General features: G+C 37.3%; 1 protein-coding gene and 1 long non-coding RNA gene across 2 annotated transcripts; one reads left to right on the top strand and one right to left on the bottom strand.

The window, feature by feature from the left end:
• Positions 1-638: 638 nt before the first annotated feature.
• Positions 639-19,554, top strand: LOC108907947 (pre-mRNA-processing-splicing factor 8). The gene is made up of 22 exons (XM_018711810.1): positions 639-828; positions 881-1,049; positions 1,179-1,772; positions 1,831-1,956; positions 3,390-3,643; positions 3,697-4,077; positions 4,132-4,358; positions 5,589-7,033; positions 8,699-8,845; positions 8,906-9,056; positions 9,778-9,954; positions 10,014-10,577; positions 12,590-12,759; positions 12,816-13,092; positions 13,162-13,322; positions 14,008-14,199; positions 14,821-15,187; positions 15,784-16,071; positions 16,125-16,318; positions 16,367-16,748; positions 17,819-18,302; positions 19,271-19,554. Exons 1-22 carry the CDS (start codon positions 639-641, stop codon positions 19,423-19,425), a joined length of 7,095 nt encoding a protein of 2,364 aa, XP_018567326.1. The 3' UTR covers positions 19,426-19,554.
• Positions 19,555-20,765: 1,211 nt separating this feature from the next.
• Positions 20,766-21,008, bottom strand: LOC108907944. Its single transcript, XR_001964345.1, has 2 exons — positions 20,931-21,008; positions 20,766-20,872 (listed from the first exon to the last, which is right to left on the bottom strand). It is a non-coding gene; the product is annotated as an uncharacterized LOC108907944 (long non-coding RNA).
• Positions 21,009-22,362: the final 1,354 nt, after the last annotated feature.

The raw sequence follows: 22,362 nt of genomic DNA, 5'->3' as shown, positions 1-22,362 counted from the left end.
GAATGGCAAAGTTATTATAGACTACCCTGTCAAAACTGTTTGTTTACCTTTAGCTGTTTATTTGTATGTTTAATTTAAGAAAACATACTTTTCAACACATTATTTTCGTAAACATAAGAAACTAATTAAACGGATACAATGTTCATGCCAAAATAAGTACGGATCCGTATGATGAACATTCTCTGTGGATGGCCCAAATTTCACGTATGTATATTACGAATACAGATATCCGTGATCACGCATGCATGTGGATTCAGGCTAAGGTACATAATCCACAGTTCTGTCTGTCCTATTTCATACCTATGGTAGAGTATAACCTACTCCTCTATACATATAACATCAATGTGTGATTTAACAATACGCTGCCATCTATCTGTGGGTTATCGACTTAGCATTCTTAGCAATCCGCCATTTTATAATTTTGTCGGTGTCGGATTGTTTTGGGCTCTGCGTTTTGCCTACAATTTTATAATAATTCATGAGGAAGTGTTTAATAACCGATAAAATAACTTCTTAAACGTTTTAGATATTATTCTAGTAATGTCTAAAACATTACTTAAGTGCTGTGCAACGTCGTTCAATATAATTGCTCCTATTCGTTTTGTAAACGTATGTAACCTATAAATTCTACTGAAAAGATGTCTTTGCCACCATATTTATTGGGGCCCAATCCCTGGGCCACAATGATGGCTCAACAACACTTAGCTGCGGCCCATGCTCAAGCTCAAGCTGCAGCTGCACAAGCTCATGCTCACGCCTTACAACAGCAGATGCCTCCGCCGCATCCTAAGCCTGATGTTATGACCGAAGATAAGCTTCAGGAAAAAGGTAATACAGATTTGTCTTTATGTATTTAAAAACCTTACTAAATGTATTTTAGCGCAAAAATGGCAGCAGTTGCAATCAAAGCGCTTTGCCGACAAAAGGAAATTAGGATTTGTCGAGGCGCAAAAGGAAGACATGCCTCCGGAACATATCAGGAAAATTATAAGGGATCATGGTGACATGAGTAGTCGGAAATATAGACATGATAAACGGGTGTATTTAGGGTAAGTAAATTCTTCATATTTAGCTTTGTCCAAGACACTAAAGTAAGTTTACTGCCAAAATTTCTGTTTATTTTAAAATATTTGTACGTGTTAATCGATTTGTATTTTCATCAAAATTATATTTAACAGTGCTCTAAAATACATGCCCCATGCGGTAATGAAATTGTTAGAGAATATGCCTATGCCATGGGAACAGATTCGTGATGTTAAAGTTTTATATCACATCACTGGAGCTATCACATTTGTCAATGAAATTCCTTGGGTTATCGAACCAGTGTATATCGCACAGTGGGGTACAATGTGGATAATGATGAGAAGGGAAAAGAGAGACCGTAGGCATTTTAAAAGAATGCGTTTTCCGCCGTTCGACGACGAAGAGCCTCCTTTGGACTACGCCGACAATGTATTAGACGTAGAACCTTTAGAAGCTATCCAGATTGAATTAGATGCAGAAGAAGACTCTGCTATTGCCAAATGGTTTTATGATCACAAGCCATTGGTGGGTGGCAAGTATGTAAATGGTCCCACTTATAGAAAATGGAACCTTACTTTACCCATGATGGCAACATTGTACCGTTTGGCTAACCAACTATTAACAGATTTGGTTGATGATAATTACTTTTATTTGTTTGACACGAAAAGCTTCTTTACAGCGAAAGCTTTAAACATGGCCATTCCAGGAGGTCCTAAATTTGAACCGCTCATAAAGGACATGAATCCTGCGTAAGTGTTGAGATTCAGGATGAGGTGGTTTGTTAAATTTCGAATTTTTTTGTTTTAGGGATGAAGATTGGAACGAGTTTAACGATATAAATAAAATTATTATTCGTCAGCCTATTAGAACTGAGTATAGGATAGCTTTTCCGTATCTTTATAACAATATGCCACATTTTGTCCACTTGTCTTGGTGAGTAACTAAAAATTATGTGTAAAATTTAAATTAACGTGTTCGCGTATACCACATGTAGTTTTATGCCTTCCATTTAAATTTTGGTATGCATACTAGTGCTGTGGGACATAAAATGTGAATTGATATTCTTTCCATTATGAAGTAGTGTATGGAGAGGCTGATAAGTCACAGACATTGGAATTTCATGAAATTAGGAAATTTTTTAGAGTTAGTGAATCATATAATGAATTAGTTTCATAATTTGTGCTAATCATGTTTTGTTGTAATTAAATTTAAGTATTCACAAATTAAATAAAAAAATTGTTTTTTCTAAGGAAAAATATTTTTCAAAAATAAAATGTTTCTTTTTTTATACAGGGTGGGTGAAAAGTACCTGCAATTTTTTTTATACATTTCAAAAGGCTAATTTGCCTAATTCAACAAACCAACACACCCTTTTATTAGATCAACATTAATAATATTAAACAAATGTTCAAAATTGCTACCTTTGGCTACAATTTACTTAGCCATTTTCGAAAATTACCAAATGGTCGCATATTCTTTCACCGTAGTCTGGTCTCGGGCACGTTTCAATACCGTTTTCAGTTATTCCACCTTTGCACAATGTCTTCCTGAAGTTTTTTTGCTCCATGAAGGCCACATCGAATAGTCGATTAAGTTGAGATCCGGCAAATTCGTCAGTCAAACTTCCTTGCTTCAAAAGCCTGGAAACAACTCTTTGCAGACGGCGATAGTGAGCCGGGCATAATGTGCGGCGAAGAACACGTTTTTGGTGCTCAGCGGCACTAATTTTAACGTTCCTTCGGATGGACGCAATGGTGTCTTTCCAGTGGTACCAATGCCGCTCTCATTGAGGTCAGAAAATGGCGCTAGGATGGTTTTCACAGTGTCAGTCTGCTGGCCTTGACTGAGCAGCTGACTACGATTTTGGCAGTTGTGGAGCAATTCAATTGTGAAAGCGGCAGCGGCAATTTTGTAACCTTTGTCTTTGTCGGATCATTGAGGTGGTAACCTTGTAACTTTGCAGACCCAGCTTCTCTTTGACGATGTTTCGGACACGTTCAGAACTGATTTTGAGTTTCGTGGTCATCTTGTGCATTGAGAATTTGAGATTTTGGCATCGCACCTTGTTGATGTTCTTAGGAGTGGTGGCAATTGATGGACGTCCACTCTGAGGACAGTATGCATTTCCTCCTGTCTCCCTGAAACATTTCACAGAATTGTAGACGGTTCTATTCCTGAAACTGGTTGTTCGAATGATGTAAGCCGTCTTTATTCACGTTTTGTGTATTTTGCTACCCGTGAACAAATTTGAAATTGAATTTAAAGCAAATAATAAAAAGTACTCGTTACTATATCACTCTCAAATTATACCACAAGTAAATATCGTAGAATATAAAATAGTATCTCCATTTTCCACACTTTTTTAGGTATCACACACCTAATGTCGTTTACATTAAAACTGAAGATCCTGACTTGCCGGCATTTTATTTCGATCCGCTTATTAACCCAATATCGCACAGACATGCCGTGAAAAGTCTGGAACCTCTTCCGGAGGACGACGAGGAATATATCTTACCAGAAGCGGTCCAACCGTTTTTGCAGGAAACTCCTTTGTATACGGATAACACCGCCAATGGTATTGCCTTATTATGGGCTCCTAGACCATTTAACATGAGATCGGGTAAATAGGTTCTAATACCTTATTCCTAATAGTTTATTGTCGAAATTTTTTAGGCCGTTGTAGAAGAGCGATCGATGTTCCTCTTGTAAAGTGTTGGTATATGGAACATTGCCCTCCGGGTCAGCCGGTTAAAGTACGAGTCAGCTACCAGAAATTGTTGAAGTATTATGTACTTAATGCTCTTAAACATCGCCCTCCTAAACCGCAAAAGAAGAGATACTTATTCCGTTCGTTCAAATCGACAAAGTTCTTCCAGACGACCACTCTGGATTGGGTCGAGGCAGGTCTGCAAGTCTGCAGGCAGGGATACAATATGCTCAACTTGTTGATCCACCGAAAGAATTTGAACTACCTTCATCTGGACTATAACTTTAATTTGAAGCCAGTTAAGACTTTGACTACCAAGGAGAGGAAAAAATCGCGTTTCGGAAACGGTGATATATTTTTATCCGGTTTTTAATAGTTAATAATAAACCTTTTTATTTCAGCTTTCCATTTGTGCAGGGAAATTTTACGATTGACCAAACTAATTATCGATTCCCATGTGCAGTACCGACTGAATAACGTTGATGCTTTCCAACTGTCCGATGGTTTGCAGTATATTTTCGCTCATGTCGGCCAACTCACCGGAATGTACAGATATAAGTATAAGCTCATGAGGCAGATCAGGATGTGTAAGGACCTGAAACATCTTATCTACTACAGGTTTAATACGGTGAGAAATATTTCATTTTATCCGATATAGTTTTGTAACAATTATGACGGTTTTTTTATATTTCGGGAATAGAGAACAAAAAAAGAAATAAATCATCGTATGTGGGCTTTATTGTTTTTCAAAATATTCTCTGTGAAGGTTAATACACTTTTGCATGCGCCTGAACTAACTTTCGAAGTACTTTTTCCATTTCGATTGAGGGATCTCCATAATAATGCATTTTGAACGCATCAGCTGCTTAAGGCGTCAAAAAACCTTGACCTTGTTATTTATTTTTGATGTGCGAGAATAAAAAAAGTCATGGGGTGCCAAATCAGGGCTGTACGGTGGATGATTCATCAATTTGACTTTTTTAATTCTCAAAAAGTCTCTTGTTTGAACCGATGTGCGAGAGCCTCGCATTGACCTGGTGGAGAATGATGCGTGTTTGGCGGTTGATTTCCCTTAAACTAGTCGGGTTGCAAGTAATTTTTCTAAAATTATAAAGTACACTTCAGAAATATGCAATAAGCTTATTAAAAGATTGGTTCAAAGACCTTTTTTAAATTTGAATGTCATTTTCCAGCAAGTTACCGATTTTTAAATAAGCGCTTATTTAGCCACCTCTAGTTTTTTTACAGGGCTATCCAAAAGTCCCTGTACGGCAGAAAAACTTTCGAATGATGCATTTTGGGAAAAATGTTTCAGAAAAAAGTGTAAGGAAGTTTCCCTGGCTATCTGATGTTGATCTTGGATTTGACCTTGACTTTGTCCTTCAAGGTCATTTGAAGGTCAAGTTAAGTTTTTTAAATAGGAATCCCTATTTTTTATTGTGGACTTGAAAAGAGCAGGAAATTTTATGTCCAAAAATGGCCTCAATCATTGAAGGTCAAAGTCAAGGTCACCATCAGATATTCGGGGAAAAATCCTTACACTTTTGTCTGAAACATTTTTTCCCAAAATGCATCCTTCGAAAGTTTTTCTGCCGTACCGGGACTTTTGGATAGTCTTGTATAATGTACAATTTATCTACACACCTCAGCCATTGTTAACAAATCATTAAATCTACATGATGAACCGCGCAGGGGTCCTGAAGCCAGTTAAGCTGTAGACTGGCAATCGGTGCATTCCGATTTTAGATCGAAAATGTACTGGTTGGATAATGCGCTTCTGATCAACTTAAAACTTTACGATAAAACTTCATGTACTCGTAGAATAGATCATACAGTCACATGTAAATCGTTTTTTCAGGGCCCTGTCGGAAAAGGCCCGGGCTGCGGCATTTGGGCGCCGGGCTGGAGGGTTTGGCTGTTCTTCATGAGGGGCATAACTCCCCTTCTGGAGCGGTGGCTGGGCAACTTGCTTTCCCGTCAGTTTGAGGGCCGTCATTCCAAGGGAGTAGCCAAAACCGTGACGAAACAGAGAGTGGAATCCCACTTTGACTTGGAACTGCGCGCGTCCGTAATGCACGATATCGTCGATATGATGCCTGAAGGCATCAAACAGAACAAAGCCAGGACCATCCTACAGCACCTTTCGGAGGCTTGGAGGTGTTGGAAGGCCAATATTCCGTGGAAGGTGCCCGGACTTCCCATTCCGATCGAAAATATGATATTGCGGTACGTTAAAATGAAAGCCGATTGGTGGACGAATACGGCGCATTATAACAGAGAGAGGATACGCAGGGGCGCGACCGTGGATAAAACGGTGTGCAAGAAAAATCTCGGACGTCTCACGAGGTTGTACCTCAAAGCGGAACAGGAACGGCAGCATAATTATTTGAAGGACGGCCCTTATATTTCTCCGGAAGAAGCCGTGGCTATTTACACGACCACCGTCCATTGGTTGGAATCTAGGAGGTTCGCTCCCATCCCCTTCCCTCCTCTGTCCTACAAACACGACACCAAGTTGCTGATTTTAGCGTTGGAACGACTAAAAGAAGCTTATAGCGTCAAATCTCGTCTAAATCAGAGCCAGAGAGAAGAATTGGGCTTGATAGAACAAGCCTACGATAATCCGCACGAAGCTTTGTCGAGGATCAAACGTCATCTCTTAACGCAGAGAGCTTTCAAGGAAGTGGGGATCGAGTTTATGGACCTTTACAGCCATTTAATACCCGTTTACGACGTGGAGCCGCTCGAGAAAATCACCGACGCGTACTTAGATCAGTATCTTTGGTACGAGGCGGACAAGAGACGTCTTTTCCCGCCGTGGATAAAACCAGCCGATACCGAACCTCCGCCGTTGTTGGTTTACAAGTGGTGCCAGGGAATCAACAACCTTCAGGACGTCTGGGACGTAAACGAGGGCGAATGTAACGTCTTACTGGAGTCAAAATTCGAGAAACTCTACGAGAAAATCGATTTGACGCTGCTCAACAGGCTGCTACGTTTGATCGTGGACCACAACATCGCCGATTACATGACGGCCAAGAATAACGTGGTTATTAATTACAAAGACATGAACCACACCAACAGTTACGGCATAATAAGGGGCCTGCAGTTCGCCTCGTTCGTTACGCAGTATTATGGTTTAGTTTTGGATCTGTTGGTACTGGGTTTGCAGAGGGCGAGCGAAATGGCCGGGCCGCCGCAGATGCCAAACGATTTCCTCACCTTCCAGGATATCCAGACGGAGACTTGCCATCCCATCAGGTTGTACTGCAGATACGTGGATAAGATTCACATGTTCTTCAGGTAGGAAGTTAGAATTAATTAAGTACGTAAATTTTGTCCTCTTGGTTAAAAATGTCTATTAACGGTAAATTTTACATATATTTTTTTCTGATAAATATTTGCAGTTCTAATTTCTTTCATTTTAATAACTAATAAAATAGCTAGAAAACAACTACTCTGCTGACTAATGCCCCGACCAGTATTGAATTATACCCGCAACTGGGGATGTATCCGATACTTCGATACTTTCAAAAGTATGGGTATTTTTATGCAAGTGTCGTATCGGAATGAACGTTTGCGTTTTCGAATTCTCGTGCTTTAGAAAACCCGGACAAAACCATTTGTTTTTTCTTTATTGAAATGAGCACGAATCATATTTGTGATTTATTTACGTGCAATACATTGAACGTAATTATTTGACGAAAATGCTACTGAGGCTGTGATATTACATGTTGTGTGGAACGCACTCAACAAAATTTCTATTTTATTCCTTTTTTTACCAATTTTGTGTGCTTATTTAACATATTTTTTAATTAAATTAGAAACGTTATACGGGTGCAAAAAGTACCAGAATAACTCGGCGGAAGAGCATTTTAGAGAAAAATGTTAAATAAAAAATTTCAGGATTTCTCCCTGGCTAACCGATGGTGACCTTGACCTTGAAGATTATTTCAAGGTCAAACGTGATTTTTCAAATGTTACAAAAGTCAATGTCAAAGTCACCATCGGATAACCAGGGAGAAATCCTGAAACTTTTATATTTAACATTTTTCTCTAAAATACTCTCCTGCCGAGTTATTCTGGTGTTCCTGTACTTTTGTTAGTTTGACCTTGTGAGGGCCTCAAGGTCAAAAGGGCGGGCCAATTAAGGTCATATCAGAACGTAAAATTTTCTGCTCTGAAAAATCATTTTTGACCTTGAAATGATCTTCAAGGTCACCATCGGATAGCCAGGGAGAAATCCTGAAACTTGTATTTAATATTTCTCTCTAAAATGCTTTCTCCTCGAGTTATTCTGTCATTCCGGTACTTTTGCTGTACCCTGTATATGTGGTTATATTCATTTCAATCAACGTTTTTATGCGGTTATGTATTCGTAACTGGTACCGTTACGATATTTCAGAGTATCAATATTTTTCTGTCAAGTATTGTAACATATCGATACTTTTTAAAAAAGTAAATGTGTAAAATGTGTAGCAAAAAGCTGTGATTAATTGTTAGCCATACTCTGTTGAATAACTGCCCGCCAGGCATATACCAATTGCAAACTTATTAGTTTTTATCAGTATGCCATAGGTTGGACAACCAATAAATGGTCCAGCTATTTTCATTGTTTCAGTTACGAGTGAGTATAAATGAGATGTAACACCACTACATCTATGAATGATCACTAGTACTCCAGGCGTAGACCTTTAAACAGCCAAACTGATGGTGGGTGACCTGCTATTTCACAGCTACTGTGAAAGCAAGACCAAGGAAATTTTTTTGGCCGAATGATGACACATTCTTTGCTTTCATAGCACCTGCGAAATAGCAGGTGACTCTCTGCCAGTTTAAACATTTGAAGGTTTAGACGTTTAGTAGCAGCTACCAACTAACATTGTTCCATCTCACCTATACTCCTTCTATGTTTGATAAATATTTTGTTGCCGTTTTTGAATATGACTGGTCATAATTTTTATTTAGGTTCTCTGCTGAAGAAGCGAAGGATTTGATACAAAGGTACCTCACCGAGCATCCGGACCCGAATAACGAGAACATCGTCGGGTACAACAATAAAAAGTGCTGGCCGAGGGACGCTAGGATGCGGTTAATGAAACATGACGTCAACTTGTAAGTAATCGCGTGAGTTTAAATGAAAGCAATCTTAAGGTGAACGTTTTATTCTTGTAGGGGAAGGGCGGTTTTCTGGGACATAAAGAACCGTTTGCCCAGATCCGTGACCACCATACAATGGGAAAACAGTTTCGTAAGCGTTTATTCAAAGGACAATCCTAACTTGTTGTTTAACATGTCTGGATTCGAGTGCAGAATTTTGCCCAAGGTAGGTACTTTATTATTTTTTTTTTAGCCAGTGATAGATCTACATAAAAAGTTTTGTTACTCTATTCCAATAGTTTCATAGTTAGTTTAAAAAGGTAATACAGGCAACACAGTTAAATGCGGACACTCAACTGCGATCTGGTGCTGCCCAGTGACGGCGTAGACGAGAATAAGTGCAATTTAGAAAATGATAAATTTCTGTTACACTTTTTTCTTTAAAGTGGAAAAGTTTAGCATTTTTACTGCGATCTGGTGCTGTCCAGTGACGGCGTAGACGAGAATTAGTGTAATTTAAGAAAATCATAAATTTCTATTATGTAGAAGGCGTACTATTACCCCCAAAAAACTAAACTTTTTTCTTTAAAGTGTTATAATATTAAGGAAAAGTTTAGAATTTTTACTACGATCTGGTGTTGTCCAGTGACGGCGTAGACGAGAGTTAGTTAATTAAAGAAGTAATAAATTTCTATTATGTAGAAGGCGTAGTATTACCCCCAAAAAACAACTTTTTTCTTTAAAGCGTTATACTAAGGAAAAGTTTAGGATTTTTACTGCGATCTGGTGCTGTCCAGTGACGGCATAGACGAGAATAAGCGCAATTTAAAAAATAAATTTCTATTACGAAGAGGGTGTACTATTACCCCCAAAAAACTAAACCTATTTCTTCAAAGTGTTATAGTTACGAAACGTTTAGGTTTTTTAGGTAATTCGATTTCTTTCAGTGTCGAACTCAACACGAAGAGTTCACCCACAGAGACGGAGTTTGGAATTTGCAGCACGAAGGCAGCAAAGAAAGAACGGCCCAGTGTTTCCTGCGAGTAGACGACGAATCCATGAGTCGTTTCCATAACAGAGTGCGACAGATCCTGATGGCGTCGGGTTCCACTACGTTCACAAAGGTACCCGAACTTAAAATGTTTCAACCGTTTACTATTTTAATTTCTGTTTCAACTTTCAGATCGTCAACAAATGGAACACGGCTCTTATCGGCCTCATGACCTACTTCAGAGAAGCCGTCGTGAACACGCAAGAACTGTTAGATCTGTTGGTTAAATGCGAAAATAAGATCCAGACGCGTATAAAGATCGGTTTGAATTCGAAAATGCCCAGTCGGTTTCCTCCCGTCGTTTTCTACACCCCTAAGGAACTGGGCGGTCTTGGGATGTTGTCGATGGGTCACGTCTTGATCCCTCAGTCTGATCTGAGGTGGTCCAAACAGACGGACGTGGGTATCACGCATTTCCGTTCTGGTATAAGCCACGACGAGGACCAGCTCATTCCGAACTTGTACCGTTACATACAACCGTGGGAGTCCGAGTTTATCGATTCGCAAAGGGTTTGGGCCGAGTACGCGTTGAAGAGGCAGGAGGCGAACGCCCAGAACAGGAGGTTGACTTTGGAAGATTTGGAGGATTCTTGGGATAGGGGTATTCCCAGGATTAACACTCTCTTCCAAAAGGACAGGCATACTTTGGCGTACGATAAAGGTTGGAGGATCCGAACCGAATTCAAACAGTACCAGGTAAGATTCCCGCTGATAAAATTGTCAGTTTTAATTGTCTAGTTTATGTTTGTTGTAATTTTTGTTGGCTTTAACTCTCCGAGAACACACGAAGAACGCTCTGGGTCAATCTGACCCATGATTTTATTGATCGTGTACCATTCCCCAATGGCTGGAGCGATTGGCTTGAAAAAATTTTGGGGTACGCTTAAGGGGTTATATCAGTTTGGAGCCGGAAAAAAAAGGCTTTTTTCAAGAATTTTTTTTTGAGCATTCTTTTATAATAATCGTGGACAACCAATACACCAATCGATTAAGCAACTCTTCAAGAGTAAGAAAAAATTTTTTATTGATAATTTCTTGCAAAATCTATCTATAGGAGGGCACGAAGAAAATTAAATTTTTCTGAGATCGTCCGCGGCGAGCAGTAGAAGTCCCCTGGATCACCATCTGGAGGCATAAAAAAAATTTTTTTTATAAACCATGAGTTTAGCTAGTGTAGTACACACAATCATAATTTTAGGAATTTTTTTCGCAAACTTGCGAGACATTGAATAAAAAATTCGAATTTTCTGCAAAAAAATCGACTGATTTATAAAAAAAAATCCTGTTAACCAATAATTGTAAAAATCGTGTGTACTTCGCTAGATAATCGCACGATGAAGTTACAGTTCAATTTTCAAGTCGATCGGATGAAAACCCTTCGAGTTCTACTGCTCGCCGATTTTGAAAACATGGTTTCGGGAAAAACGCGTTTGAAGTTTGAGAACGCTGTAACCTTTGGAAATCATAATAATAAGGGGTCATAAATTTTTTTTTACCATCACTGCTATCCCGGCACCATATAATTGCCCTTCCATGGCCGTATTTTGCTCTTCCTGCTCTTTTCATGGTCATGAAATTAATGAAACGATACCCAAAAGATTCGTTTACTTCTCTTTCATACTTATCATCATCAAGTTTTGAGTTTCTTCGCCGAACTCCTGATCGCACTCGAATGAATGAGGGTTAGGCGTACGTCTATTACCAATTTTTCCTCGCTTATGGGCTGTACTTCGATTTTTACTGCCTTTATGGCCGGCATAATGTTATCAATGTAACCATCCTTGTTTATCGCACGTATTTCTTTACTTTTCCTTGTCGCTCTCGTGTAAAGGCAGATGGATCATGTGGATTTTCCAGCCGTGTATAATAACGTTTTTTTTGCTTGTCATGACATGTATGGTTCACTTTTGAAGTATTTTCTCGATAATCGGTAGTTATAGGCATTTTTAGAGCTAGAAATTCAAAAATGCTGTATCGACGATAGAAGCGAAATCTGCTATTTTTACGCTTCGGAATAATTAATTTTACGGATATTTCTGAGTTTTTTTCATGCAAAAAAGTTTTTTTTTATGAATCTAGGAATGTTTTAGTGTACTTTAAGCCAATAAAGAAAAATTAAAAACAAATTTTTTCAAGTAGTATAACCCCTTAAGAGCCGACAGAAATAATTTATGCAACAATTTAATCATTGTCTTTAACAAGTTTGAAATTTATTTGAATTTTTCGAAATTCTAACTTAATTTTTAATATTTTAATAGGGCTCTATAGCAAATAGGCAACCGGCGATACATTTTTATAGATTTTATTACACAGTTTGTCTAAATGTGAATCAATGCACAAATAACAGACTTTCCTCCATTCTAACGCAGATTTTCTATAAAATGGAGTTGGTTTGAATCTCAAATTACGTTTTGTTGTAAAGAAATTTGTAATTGTTCAAATGCGGCAAATTACAAATTTCTTTACAACAAAAAGTAAGTCGAGTTTCAAACCAACTCCATTTTATAGAAAATCTGTGTTAAAACAGAGGAAAGTCTGTTATTTGTGCATTGATCCACATTTATAGAAACTAATAAAATTTATAAAAATGTATTACTGGTTGGCTATTTGCTGTAGAGCCCTCTTAACCTTTAGCCCGAACCACAACACGCATTGTTATTAAATCTCAACTTTTAATACTGAAGCTTATGGAATTCTGTTCTCTTTAGGTTCTAAAACAAAACCCCTTCTGGTGGACGCACCAGAGGCACGACGGTAAACTCTGGAATCTAAATAACTACCGAACTGACATGATTCAGGCTCTTGGAGGCGTAGAAGGTATTTTGGAGCATACTCTTTTCAAAGGAACGTACTTCCCGACGTGGGAGGGTCTTTTCTGGTACGTAAGTTACGTACGATCGTGATCCGTTTCACTAAAACTTGTATCGCTTATAGGGAGAAAGCTTCAGGATTTGAGGAGTCCATGAAATACAAGAAACTAACCAACGCCCAACGGTCCGGTTTGAACCAGATTCCTAACCGTCGTTTCACCTTGTGGTGGTCCCCGACTATAAACAGAGCAAACGTGTACGTCGGTTTCCAAGTACAGCTCGACCTTACCGGTATTTTCATGCACGGTAAGATTCCGACCTTGAAGATTTCTCTGATTCAGATCTTCAGGGCTCACTTGTGGCAGAAGGTGCACGAGTCTATCGTCATGGATCTCTGTCAGGTAAGCGGTAGGTTGTTGTAAGATGTGTTTCATATTATTACCATTTTTTTTTTTTTTTTTTTTTTTCAGGTGTTTGATCAAGAATTAGACGCACTGGAAATCGAAACGGTACAAAAGGAAACTATTCACCCGAGGAAATCTTATAAAATGAACTCGTCGTGTGCCGATATATTACTGTTTTCCGCTTACAAATGGAACGTTTCCAGGCCTTCTCTCTTAGCAGATACGAAGTGAGTTAAAAAATTTTGTTGTATAAAAAAAATATTTTCCTTTTTTGTTGTAAGTTGAAATTTTCAATTTATATGCCGCAAACGTATTTCAAATTCTAAATGAGAAAAATTTGTCGCCCTCAAATATATTTTTGGATTACCGCTAAAAAAAATATAATTTTAGTTCGAAGTGAGAAAAATTTCACAGTGAAGTAATTTCGCAGTAAATTTGAATAATTTCACAAATTTGGAAAATTTCACAGTAAATTTCAAAAATTGCAGAGTAAATTTGAAAAATTGCACAGTAAATTTGTAAAATTTCACAGTAAATTTGAAAAATTTCACAGTAAATTTCAAAAATATCACAGTAAATTTCAAAAATTTCGCAGTATGAAAAGTTTCACTGTAAATTTGAAAAATTCATAGTAAATTTGATAAATTTCACGGCAAATTTGGAAAATTGCACAGTAAATTTGTAAAATTTTACAATAAATTTGAAAAATTGCACAGTATAAATGGAGTTAATTTGAAACTCAAATAACTTCTTCGTATAAAGAAATTTGTGATATACGATGCCGCTTGTTTAAAAGCGGCAAAGTGGCAGGAGTCGAGGACTTGTATGTAAGAGGGTGCGATTCATTAAGCCACATTTGTGCCCAGGATCGACTGATCCATAGATGTTGTTTAGTGACTTTTAACATTTCAGAGATACCATGGACAACACAACGACGCAAAAATATTGGATCGATGTACAGCTTAGGTGGGGCGACTATGATTCTCACGATGTAGAACGTTACGCTAGGGCTAAGTTCTTAGACTACACCACCGACAACATGTCCATCTACCCTTCCCCAACGGGGGTTCTTATTGCTATAGACTTGGCATACAATCTTCACAGGTAAGTTGTGTTATTAAATGAAATAGTTTAGTTTGTTTTTATTTCTTGATTTTTTACTTTTTTTTTAGTGATATTTTAGTTTTTTCTATATTTTTTTTTATTCATTTTAAACTGTTTTTTTTTCCTAACATGTGTATGTGATTTGTGTTCTCTTGACAGTTGTTGAAAGTTGGCCTAAAGATTAATTTTTCTATATTTAGTTTTTATTTCTTGTTTTTTTTTTACTTTTTCTTTTTTGTGTTTTTGTTTTTTTTATTCAGTTTAAACTGTTCTAACATGTTGTTCTAATATGTGTATCTGATTTGTGTTTTTTATTTTGATTTTTTTTATTCGTTTTAAACTGTTTTTTTTCCCAACATGTGTATCTGATTTTTGTTTTCTTCACAGTTGTTGAAAGTTGGCCTAAAAATTTAACTTATTTGTTCTATTATTTCTTGTTTTTTACTTTTTCTTTTTTTGTTTGTTTTAGTCTTTTTTATTTGTTTTGAACTGTGTATCTGATTTGTGTTTTTTGTTTTGTTTTTTTTTTATTACAAGCTGTTCTTTTTTGTACCATGTGTATTTGATTTGCGTTTTCTTGACACTTGTGTCTAAATAAGTACACTTATAAAATACTTTTAGTGCTTACGGTAATTGGTTCCCCGGGTGCAAACCCCTCATCCAGCAAGCCATGGCTAAGATAATGAAGGCGAACCCTGCCTTGTACGTACTGAGGGAGAGAATACGCAAAGCCCTCCAGCTGTACTCCAGCGAACCCACGGAACCTTACCTTTCTAGTCAGAACTACGGCGAACTATTCTCCAATCAAATTATCTGGTTCGTGGATGACACGAATGTGTATCGGGTTACGATTCACAAGACCTTCGAAGGAAATTTGACCACCAAACCCATCAACGGCGCCATCTTCATATTCAATCCCAGAACGGGGCAGCTCTTCCTGAAGATTATTCACACTTCCGTGTGGGCTGGACAGAAACGTTTGGGACAAGTAAGTTTTTTTTTTATTGAATTAGCGTTATCACTTAGCGGTGAAAAAGTTTCGGTTCTTGGAAATTACCAAAACGGAAATCCAAAATTTGAGTTGAAACCAAATTTTTTGGCGAATCACATAGTTTATAATTTACGATTCCATAGGTGTATCAGTTACGAGGGTTCCAAAAATTGTTAAGTATAGAACATTATAGAAGTTAATTTTAAAATATTTCTAAGACTTCCAGCGACATATTCACATTTCGTGCTCAAGTTCCCATATACGCATTGTTTATCGTACAACTTCCTTGATCTGTTAATTCGATCGTTTACGACTACTCCGATTATCAGATTGGCCGTCAACACCTGCACAAGAGTTTGTTTTTAACAACACTTATTGGAATAACTAAAACGTGAAAATAATACATCTTGTACGCTTATGACAAGCACTGACATACCTCTGCTGCAACGTGATACAGGACGGGATTTCTGGAAGTCGAACCATGCAGCCTCGGTGTGTCTTTTTGTATAACATGACCAGAGATAGAATTTGTCGTGTACTGTCGCGTCGGTCCTAATAAAAAAGTCTAAAAGGGGCGTTTCGTTCGATTTTAGTTGGCGAAATGGAAGACCGCCGAAGAAGTGGCAGCTCTTATTCGTTCTCTGCCGGTTGAGGAACAGCCGAAGCAAATCATCGTGACGAGAAAGGGTATGTTGGATCCACTGGAAGTGCATCTCTTGGACTTCCCCAATATCGTTATAAAGGGCTCGGAATTGCAACTACCCTTCCAAGCTTGTCTCAAAATCGAGAAATTCGGTGATCTCATATTGAAGGCCACCGAGCCACAGATGGTGCTCTTTAACCTGTACGACGACTGGTTAAAGACTATTTCCTCTTACACGGTAAGTATTTTGAGCGTTGTCAGTAAAACGACGTTAATTTTGTCCCATTTCAGGCGTTTTCAAGGCTGATTTTAATTCTGAGAGCACTGCACGTCAACACGGAGAGGACGAAGGTTATTCTGAAACCGGATAAAACTACCATCACGGAGCCTCATCATATTTGGCCGACGTTGTCCGACGATGAGTGGATTAAAGTGGAGGTGCAGCTCAAAGACCTCATCTTGGCCGATTACGGAAAGAAAAATAAGTAAGTGACTACGACATCAAAAATAATTAAATAATTATCTGTTTTTAGCGTCAACGTGGCGTCTCTGACGCAGTCGGAAATTCGAGACATTATTCTCGGTATGGAAATAAGCGCGCCTTCGGCCCAACGGCAACAAATCGCTGAGATAGAAAAACAAACGAAGGAACAGTCGCAACTGACCGCCACCACGACGAGAACCGTGAATAAACACGGGGACGAGATAATCACGAGTACGACTAGTAACTACGAGACGCAGACGTTTAGTTCGAAGACTGAGTGGAGGGTCAGGGCCATATCCGCCACAAATCTTCACCTTAGAACGAACCATATTTATGTCAGTTCCGATGATATCAAAGAAACCGGATACACGTACATCTTACCCAAGAATGTGTTGAAGAAATTTGTCACTATCTCGGATCTAAGGGCTCAGGTAAGAATATTACATTATTTTTTTATAGATGAATTTTTATTTTTGTTTATTTTTTGTTTTTTTTCCCCATATTATTTGAAAATACTCATATGTGTCATAGTTTAGTTTTTTCTATATTTATGTAAATTTTTGCTAAATGTGGAAAAAAAATTAAAATTAAGGAAATAAACCCTTATGCCATGACATTTTTGACACTAACTACTAAAAAACTATTGTAAACACTATGGCAACGACGACTGTAAAATGGGATTTCAGTATTTGGAGTCGCTGACACCACATGGCTCTCCACGCATATTATGAATGACGCTAGAGACTACATTTGTCCAGCTATGTAATGGTTAAAAGTACTACAACTTCAATAATTTTTTTCTCGGAAACTATAAGGACTTTACAATTTTTTTTATGATATTGACTCCATTTCTCATGCCCCATCTATTCCCAAATTTTTTTGGATAAGTTGTGAATCACCCTGTATACCTTCCGCTTTCTTGAATAACTGCTGCAAATCTCAGTCTGAAGTTTTAATGAGACACTGTTCATATCGGCAAATGCCGCTTCAGTAGCGGCTTTTAATGATGCAACGTTTGGATGTTTAGACTTGATGATCCGTTCAATCACGCTCCATACATAGAAGTCCAAAGGATTTAAATCTGGGCTGTTGGAAGGCCAGAATCCTGAAGTTTGTCCGATACACTGTACTGCCAGAAAACATGACTTTCTAAATGACACAGTTTCCAAACGGGTTCACTGCATTAGTCAGAACACACTAAAACTTTTTGAGATATGCCACTTGTCCGACTTAAATAAAATGCAATTTTTTTTATGGTGAAAAATTTTGGGTATGTTTCAGGGAAAACAATTATTGTCGATAATAATAAAATGGATCCTCTCTAGCCCTATTTCAAAACACCCTGTATACTACTTTATCACATATTTGTTCCTAATTATTATTTTTTTTTTCACTTTGGTTATTCACATATTACTTGACCGTTGTTTAACATTTTTTTAGTCAAATCATTTATTTTTTCTTTCTATAAACCGAGAATATTTGAAATACCATTTCTTTACAGATATGCGCATTTTTGTACGGCGTGAGCCCGCCGGACAATCCCCAAGTCAAAGAACTCCGATGTCTAGTCCTGCCGCCCCAGTGGGGTACCCACCAAACCATTCACATACCGAACACTCCACCGAATCACTCGTTCCTTAAAGATATGGAACCGCTCGGATGGATACACACCCAACCGAACGAGTTGCCGCAATTATCACCGCAGGACATCACGACGCACGCCAAGCTGATGTCCGAAAACCCGACGTGGGACGGGGAGAAGACTGTGATCATAACGTGCTCCTTCACCCCTGGGTCTTGTTCCTTGACGGCTTATAAGCTGACGCCCTCGGGTTTCGAGTGGGGTAGACAGAACACCGACAAGGGCAACAATCCCAAGGGTTATTTGCCGAGTCACTACGAGAAAGTTCAGATGTTGTTGTCCGACAGGTTCTTAGGGTTCTTCATGGTGCCGGCGCAGGGCTCTTGGAATTACAATTTTATGGGTAAGTTAAAAGTCAAAGTATGCAAGTGTAAAATGTGATTTACGGAAAAAATTGAAGACTTTTAAAAGTTTCTGTTCTTGGAATTCGTGTTGAACGGAAGGACGGTGTAGAAAGTGTTTAAACAGTTTTATATTTAGAGAAAAAAATTGATGCTTTTTTCAAAAGTACTTTTATATCATGCTGCATTTTTACTTTTTTGTCCACGCTGTATATTAGTTTTTATCAATTGCTTTATTACCACAAATTTTTGTGTTCTGGTTTGGATTTTGTGGCGAGAGTTGCTTTTGGTGTGCAGCAAAATGAAACTCTCTCAGTGGTAAAAAATAAAAGTATTTTTATTAAAAACGAAGTGTGGTGAAAGGAAATGTTGTCGGGGCGAGCGTTCGCTTGAGAGTCTTCTTGTGGAGTCATTCGCAGGTATATATATCTAGTCCCTGGCGCCAATCTGACGTGAACCTTTTCCTGGAACTTTAGTGTGTGCGTCCCACGTCTGTTCTTTGTCCTTGCAGACCGGTTTGGCGTCAGGCTGGCACTCTTGATGTAATACTTAAAATGTGCAGACGTGTAGTAGAATATGAATAAGATGGGCCAATTTTGACATTTTTAAGAAGTTTCTCATATTTCCTAAACAGACATACAAAAAGGGACAAGATTTTTATAAAACAGTAGGTTCACCGACAACGGCAAACACTGGTACAAATGCATTTGAGTGGTTCCTAAATCCAGGGGTGTAGTCAGATTTTTATAAAAAAAATTGCAAACAAAATTTTGCTATTTTTCACTTAAAAAAAATTCGTAGTAGGCCTTGAAAATCAAAATTTCTTCTTCAAATTTTGCATCAAGATAGAGCTTTTGGAGGTCTATCTTTAAAAAGAAACCCGGTTCAAATCGGTCCATAAACAACTTTTCTATGCGAGTGTTTCCGTTCTTAATGGGTCACCTTGTATGCTAAATAATTATTCTTTCAGGCGTTCGCCATGATCCCAGCATGAAGTACGAATTGCAACTGGCCAATCCGAAAGAATTTTACCACGAGGTGCACCGGCCGGCGCACTTCCTCAACTTTTCTTCGTTGGAAGACGGTGATGGGGCTGGAGCAGATCGAGAAGACGCTTTCGCATAAACTTGACATGTATTTTTCTGTGGTTCAAATATGTTCTAAAGCTAAAAGTATAGAGACTGTAGGTTAAGAAATAGGTTTGTACATATAAGGTATTTTCTTTTTAAATAAATAATTGATTTAATTGTTTTATTTGTGATTCTGGTAGTTCGCAATTATTTCGTGTCGATTCGAATCCTACAAAACGAAGTTATTAGAATAAAGGTAAGTTTTAATTTTGACACCCTGTATTTTGAAAATGGGGCTTCGAAATGAAAAGTGGCATAAGAAAAGTCCCATTATTTTAGTGCAAAAAATATGTGGTTAACGGGTTGACCTACTAATTTGTAACATTAGTATCAAATTAAAATTTAAATAAGTATTTTTTTCCACGTTAAAATCTTGGCAATGCTAAAATGTGGCCGTCAGAGCCATCTATGTGTTTTTTTACGATGTGAAGCATGAATGAATCTAGTTGGCGTTGAAGTAAAGTTTCCATCGATAATATGATGAGAGGCAAAAACGTTTTAATTTTTGAGTTGGTATTTTTTATTGTACCATTCGGTTAAACCTGTAATTACATTTGCATCAGAGTAAAATATTTATACAGGGTGTCCGGTAAATAATTGATAACCTTTTAACTGGATGGGGGACCCTAAAGTCGTTCAGAAAATCGACTTTTGTCTTTAAAGTTGCTTCGATTTTGTTATTTCTTTTTTTTCGAAATTTCCGTCATAGGTTACTTAATTGGTCACTATGGCCATAAGAGAATGCATTATCTTTCACTTTGCTGAACGACCTTAGGGTCCACCATCCAAGGTTAAAAGGTTATCCTTTATTTACCGGACCCCCAATATAATTAATATCGCACAAAAAAATATGATATAAAGGAATTTCCGTTTTTATATTTGCACCAGGCTCTGGATGGTGAAAATCAAAGTGGTTATATTTTGATAATGAAACGGAAGCAATACCGATTTCAAATGATTTCTAGGTCCACACAAATCTTGAAAAAAGCTGAACTTACCTCTATGTGAAAAATATTTTATAAACTGACAAGATACAAGCAGACGTGTCCTTATTTTTGACAAAATTTCAACGTTAACGATGTTCGGAAAATACATATATTGTTAGTATCAAATTAAAAATTAAATAGATATTTTTTTCGGTTAAGATTTTGCCAATATTAAATTTTGTGGTCGTCAGAGCCATCTATTATCCTATAGCGGAACTACATGCATATCCTCGGGGAAACTGTTAATAGAGGGCTCTATTTTGTGATATAATTGGGCGTAAATATTAATATTAATAATAATTAATGTATAATACAACTGTATTATATTTACCTGCGATCTCAGTATTTCTTTTTCACGATAGAATATCGGCAATTCAAAAGTGCAGCCGCCAGAGCCATTTACTATCATAGAGACAAACTATGTGTTTAACTTAAGGGCACTGTCCATAAAGGACTCTGTTGTAAGTAAATAGACGTCAAAATAATAATTAATGTATAACAATGTTATATTTACCTAAGATCTCTTTATTGTTCTTTCTCGATTAAATATAGGTAATGCTAAAATGTAGAGTGACTAGATATGTACTAAATTCTTAGAATATAAATACATTCGCTGGAGCCATCTGCTTTCCTAAAGCGGAACTATGTGTTTAACCTCGGGAAACTGTCAATAGAGGGCTCTATTTTGTAGCATAATTAGGCGTAAATATTAAAATTAATAATTATTTATGTATAATACAACTGTATTATATTTATCTGAGATCACAATATTTCTTTTTCTCGATAAAATATCGGCAATTCAAAAGTGCAGCCGCCAGAGCCATCTACTGTCCTAGAGACAAACTATGTGTAACTTAAGTACACCGTCAATAGAGGGCTCTCTTGTAGTAAATAGGCGTCAAAATTAAAATTAATAATAATTAATGTATAACAACGTTATATTAAGCTGAGGTGTCTGTGTTTTGCTTCCTCCATAGGTAATGATAAAATGTAAAGTCACTAACACTAGATATAACTAAATCTAAGAATATAAATGCACCCGCTGGAGCCATCTACTGTTCTAAAGTAGAACACTGTGTTTAACCCCGGGAAAGTGTCAATAGAGAGCTCGATTTGTAGTGTAATCTGGCTAAAAAAATAAAATTAATAATAACGTATAATACAGTTGTACAAAACACACCTGAGATCCCGGTATTTCTCTTTCTTAATAAAAATCGGTAGAGCTAAAATCAGCCATCAGAGCCATCTATTACCTGAGAGTCAAACTACGAGTTTCATCTCAGCAAACTATCAATAGAGGGCTCGATTTGTAGTGTAATTAGGTAGAAATATTAAAATTAAATAATATTTAATGTATAAAACAGCTGTTATATTTACCTATAGTCTCAGTATTTTTCATTCTCGATATTAACAAAGCTAACATACAGCCGCCTGAGCCATCCATATGTTCCTGGTGTCGAACTGTATGTTTAACCTCAGCAAACTGTCAATAGAGGACTCTCAATTTGTAACGTAAATACTGAGCAATATTAAAATCATTAATAATTAATGTATAATACAACTGTATTATATTTACCTGCGATCTCAGTATTTCTTTTTCTGGATAAAATATTGGCAATTTAAGAATGCAGCCGTCAGAGCCATCTATTTTCCTAGAGACGAACTAAACTTAACCTAAAGTCACTGTTAATAGAGGACTCGTAAGTAAATAGACAGCAATTTGAAAATTAATACTAATTAATGTATAACAATGTTATATTTACCTGAGATCTCTTTATTGTTCTTTCTCGATTAAATATAGGTAATGCTAAAATGTAAAGTAACTAGATATATACTAAAATCTTAGAATATAAATACCTTCGCTGGAGCCATCTACTTTCCTAAAGCAGAACTATGTGTTTAACCTCGGGAAACTGTCAATAGAGGGCTCTATTTTGTAGTACAAT

The sequence above is a fragment of the Anoplophora glabripennis genome, unplaced genomic scaffold (genome assembly GCF_000390285.2).
Source record: "Anoplophora glabripennis isolate ALB-LARVAE unplaced genomic scaffold, Agla_2.0 scaffold78, whole genome shotgun sequence".
Lineage (NCBI taxonomy): Eukaryota > Metazoa > Arthropoda > Insecta > Coleoptera > Cerambycidae > Anoplophora > Anoplophora glabripennis.
Note: the sequence above shows the minus strand (reverse complement) of the source record. Positions and strands in the feature narration are given on the sequence as shown.

Coding starts and splice junctions, on each gene's coding strand:
- LOC108907947 (XM_018711810.1), top strand. CDS start 639: ATGTCTTTGCCACCATATTTATTGGGGCCCAATCCCTGGGCCACAATG. Junction 16,319..16,366: donor GATTACGGAAAGAAAAATAA/GTAAGTGACTAC, acceptor ATCTGTTTTTAG/CGTCAACGTGGCGTCTCTGA. Junction 18,303..19,270: donor TTGGAATTACAATTTTATGG/GTAAGTTAAAAG, acceptor TTATTCTTTCAG/GCGTTCGCCATGATCCCAGC.